The sequence below is a fragment of the Octopus bimaculoides genome, chromosome 4, assembly GCF_046866305.1.
Source record: "Octopus bimaculoides isolate indiv1 chromosome 4, ASM4686630v1, whole genome shotgun sequence".
Classification (NCBI taxonomy): domain Eukaryota; kingdom Metazoa; phylum Mollusca; class Cephalopoda; order Octopoda; family Octopodidae; genus Octopus; species Octopus bimaculoides.
In genome coordinates, this window is record NC_142931.1 from 79,727,209 (window position 1) to 79,732,208 (window position 5,000).

A 5,000-nucleotide genomic window follows, 5' to 3' on the forward strand; every position below is an offset into this window, starting at 1 on the left:
ATATAATATATACATATACATACAAACATATTCATATATATATATATATATATATATATATATATATATATATATATACATATATAACTGTATGCATACACGTGTGCGTACACACACGCATACCTCCATACTGGGTGTATGTAAATATAACAGCATATACAAAAATTCATACTAGCGCATACATAGGTAGATGCACATACCGACACACGCACATATATGGCACTGCGCAGACACGAACACACTTACACATACACAGAAAATTAAAAATAAACTCCCTCGCAGACGAACTCATACAAACACATTCACCCACACACGTACACACGCACAGACAAACAGACTCACACTCACACAAATACACAACCACACACACACACGCAAGCGCAGCAGACTTATGCTATGCTTTGCGATGCGATGCGATGCGATGCGATGCTATGCGATGCTTCGCGACGCATGCATTCAGTCTTTGTAAAGAATTACTTCTGCGACGAATGAAGATTGTGTGGCCATCATGCAATACGGAATGGTTAACAAACACCGTTCGTGGACTACTTTTGCCACTAGCCATGCCAACTCAACGACAATGAAGGAAGGAGTACTGGAACTTATCCGATTCTTAAAAGGCCTGGATCCACTTTTGGAATTTTATCGCGTACCTGTTGTTATGGACGGCACTATCGGCGCGAAAGTGTCACTGTTTATGTTCGGCTGTCTGTGACACTCTGACACACACGTACACAAACACACACATATATAAGTGTATATATATATATATATATATATATATATATATATATATATATATATATACTTTTGTATCTTTATACATATATGCACACAAAAAGGAATACATCCACACATGCATATGTTTATACACAGGTTAATACATTCATAATTTGATAAATACATACATACACGCATGTATAAATAAATAATATAAACATACAAACATACATCCATATATATATATATATATATATACACACATATACTCATACTTCCATACATGCAACCACACGTACATATTACGTACTTACGTACGTAAAGATGTACATGAGTGTTTAAAGCACATGTATATACATACACAAATGCATTCATGTTTATGACACACTGAAAGAGGCCCACAAACACACGTAAGTATACATGCACCAGCATGACCGCAGCCACTTGGCTGAAACACATAAATAAATAAATACGTACATACATGCGGACATACGTTCATACGTACATACGTTCACACAGAGAGAGACACACATGTTCAGTCACATTCGCATAGGTTGTTTTATGTCCGGTCTGTAGAACGAATACATAAACACGTATATCTATGATACGTATATAGATAGAGAGAGACCCCACCTCCACCGCCTCATCACACACATACATTCACACCTACATTCACACATACACACAAACTCTTACAAAAACACACACATTTATACATTCACACATTCATATTCCCCACACAGAGACAAACCCTTTTGTTCCCACTCTCCCCCATTTCTTGTTTCCCTCTGTCTGTCACTTTGCCCCCACGTCTTTCTCTCTCTCTCTCTCTCTCCCTCTCAGTCTTTCAAACTCTCTCTCTCTGTCTTTCTCACAATATCTTTTGTTTTCCTCACCGTCATCATATTATCAGGTATATTAACTTGTCGTTTAGTTAGTTAGGCGGACGTGTGCGTGAGAGAGAAAGATTAGTATGCGAGTGTGCGTGCGCGTATGTGTGTGTCTATATATGTATGTATGTGTGTGTGTGCCCATATGCGGTCTGTGTGCGTCGGTGGGAGAGACAGAGAGAGAAAGACAGAAACAGAACGATAGAGTGCGTGTGCGTGTATGAGAGAGTGAGACATAAACGTTACATGTCAATATGTGGATATGAAAGGGCGGTAGACAGCTTTTGAGTCGGAGACAACGAATCAGAGTGTGTGCATATGTGTATATATATATATATATATATATATACACATACAAATATATGTATTTGTGTGTGTGAGTGTGTGTATGTATAGATATTTATATATATGTATGTGTGTATCTAATTAAACATTGTGTGTAAGTGTGGATGTGGGTGTTACCATTAATTCATTCTCCCTGTTCCTCAACTGTCCCTCACCCTGGTCCCGACACTTACGTACATATCAGATATTATCTTGACACACCCACACCCACACACACACACACACACACACACACACACACACACACACACACATACATATGTACACGACAAACAGCGTTATCAACAATACCACCAGCAGCAGTAGCAGCATGATCCACGTTAGTAAATAAATCAACTGGTGTGTGTGTGTGTGTGTGTGTGTGTGTGTGTGTGTGTGTACGTGTATGTGTGTATGTGTGCGTGCGTGTGTGTGTATGTGTGTGTGTGTGTGTGTGCGCATGAAATATCCGTTGTGCATATTCACAATACATTCGCACACACTCACATACACCCATACACATGTACTTACAAGCATTCACATCTATATCTATATATGTGTGTGTTTATCTATATATATACATATGTGTATATATTTACACACACATAAATATATATATCTATGTATAAATATATACTCATTTATACTTATTCATAAAAAAGAAACTACTAGTTAGCGTCTGTTACTCTCACACGTGTGGACTCAACTATTCATAACTGACACACACACACACAAACGCACACATACATACACAGACATACATTATACATATATACACACACACACATATATATATATATATATATACACACACACACACATTCTTTTGTTTCAGTTTTGAGGCTGTGGCCATGCTGGAGTACTAGACACGCACGCACACACACCCGTATATTATATTATATGTATATACATATATAGCGTGAAAGATAAGAATATGTATAATTATATATACATAGAGATATATGTATATACATCCTCTAACTACCGCCAACTACAAACAAACAAGGCAATTTTCAAATAAGATTGTTAAAAGTTCTAAGTGTAGTAGCATAGTTTTTGCTCTGGATATTTTTATTGTTGCCGTTGTTGTTGTGGTTAGTGTTGCTGTATTTGAAGTGGGGATTACCTACTGAGTAACTCTAACACTTTAATATCGATAGCTAGATAGATAGATAGATAGATAGATAGATAGATAGATAGATAGATAGATAGATAGATAGGTAGATAGTGAGAAAGAGAGAGAGAGAGGGGAGGGAGAGTATACGAAGTTGTGGACGAAGAATATGTTTAAAAGAAAAGATTTACCCCCTTTATTCCTTCTTCTGGTTCTTATATGTCTTATCATGGTGGCCCTCTCTCAGATTTTGGTCGTGCGCCAAAGGAACCGGTTCCCGATCTCCATGCGGAAGCAAATGCTCTTTGTACGCGGGCAGAATGGTATGTCCGCGAGCAGTGCAGCCAAAGATCTTCATTTTATGTTTGGTTTCAATAGCGAAAGTGAAAAGCTACTGAACGAAATATACGTAAGTCGAATAGGTTCCTTAATTCGACAAACTTCTAACATGTCCAAACGTTTGGCCAACAACGCTCGAAATTTCACGGTAATTACAAACAAGATCCACAAGAAATCTTCCGAGGACAGTCATATTAGTAGTAGTAGTAGTAGTAATAATAATAATGATAATAATAAAAGCGATCGCCTTCTTAACTCAGGAGAATCCCAGAAAAGTAGCCAGAACTTTGGCAGCAACAGCATCAACAAGAACAGTAATGTCGGTGCTAACACGAACATATCCAAAACAAACCGAATAGTCGGAGAAAAAACCGAAAATACGAACACACAAAACAACAACAACAACAACAACAGTAACCGAAGCAATAATAATAATAATAATAATAATAATAATAATAATGGTTATAGTTCCGTCTTAACTTCTCGGAGTGATTTAGATCGCATATACGACAATATGAATGGAATTAAACAACTGCATATGGAACGGCCGGGGAATACCACAAATGGCTCTAGCAGTGTGGCCCAATATTGTCCGGAGGTACCACCTGACTTACGTAAGTACACGATTCTGTTACCTGTCTATTGAATTCATCCATAGATTTATTCCTGTTGCAAACAAAGTCTTCCTGTCACGTGTATGTTTATATGTTTATATATAAAAGAATAAAAGAGAAAAGAATACGTATATATATAAACTTTTTTATATGTTTATTTATACATATATATATATACATGTATGTAGGTATGTATGTATGTATGTATGTATGTATGTATTCATATATATATATTTAATTAAATTAAAATAAAGATATTTGCAGTGTTGTGTTGTTGAGACGAGAGCAGCCGGGTTTCTATTGAGATCGATGAGAATACTGAGAAACCAAAATAGATAGATAGATCGATAGATAGATAGATAGATAGATAGACACACTTAGAAATGTATACACATGCTTACACACACATACATCTATATATATACGTACACACACACATACACACACACACACACACACACACACACACACACATATATATATATATATATATATATATATATATATATATATATATATATATATATATAGGTATGAGAAGTTTTGGTATCCAGAAGATCCAAAAGACAGGTAAGGTTATGTAAGTGCTACGGAAGGACCCGGTTCGATAATAGTATGAGTGAGGACCTTAATGCGGACGTGTATGAGCGTGCATAGGTTAAATAAAATGAGAAAACAAAACCAAGGCTGTGTGAAATTTCTTGGACACTGCCTTCACTTTGCTGTCTCATTTCATTTAACCTATATATATATATATATATTTACTATTTATGGTCCTACTCACTAGTTTACGTAAATGTATATTAATATATTTCCGTGTGTGTGTCTGTGTGAAAGTGAATATACATACATACATTTATATATATATATATATATATATATATATATATATATATATATATATATATATATATATATATATATGTGTGTGTGTGTATATATATATATATGTATATATATATATATATATATATATATATATATATATATATATATATA

The 5,000-nt window shown here is 35.3% G+C and overlaps 1 protein-coding gene across 1 annotated transcript in view; it reads left to right on the forward strand.

Moving 5' to 3' along the window:
• The first annotated feature begins 885 nt into the window (after positions 1-885).
• The window catches only part of LOC106883964 (beta-1,4-N-acetylgalactosaminyltransferase bre-4), a 1,203,892-nt gene continuing 1,199,777 nt past the window's right edge, over positions 886-5,000 (forward strand). The window contains exon 1 of the mRNA XM_052967161.2: positions 886-4,001. Coding sequence (XP_052823121.1) covers positions 3,218-4,001 — 784 coding nt within the window. The 5' untranslated portion in view covers positions 886-3,217. The remainder of the gene's footprint in view (positions 4,002-5,000) is intronic.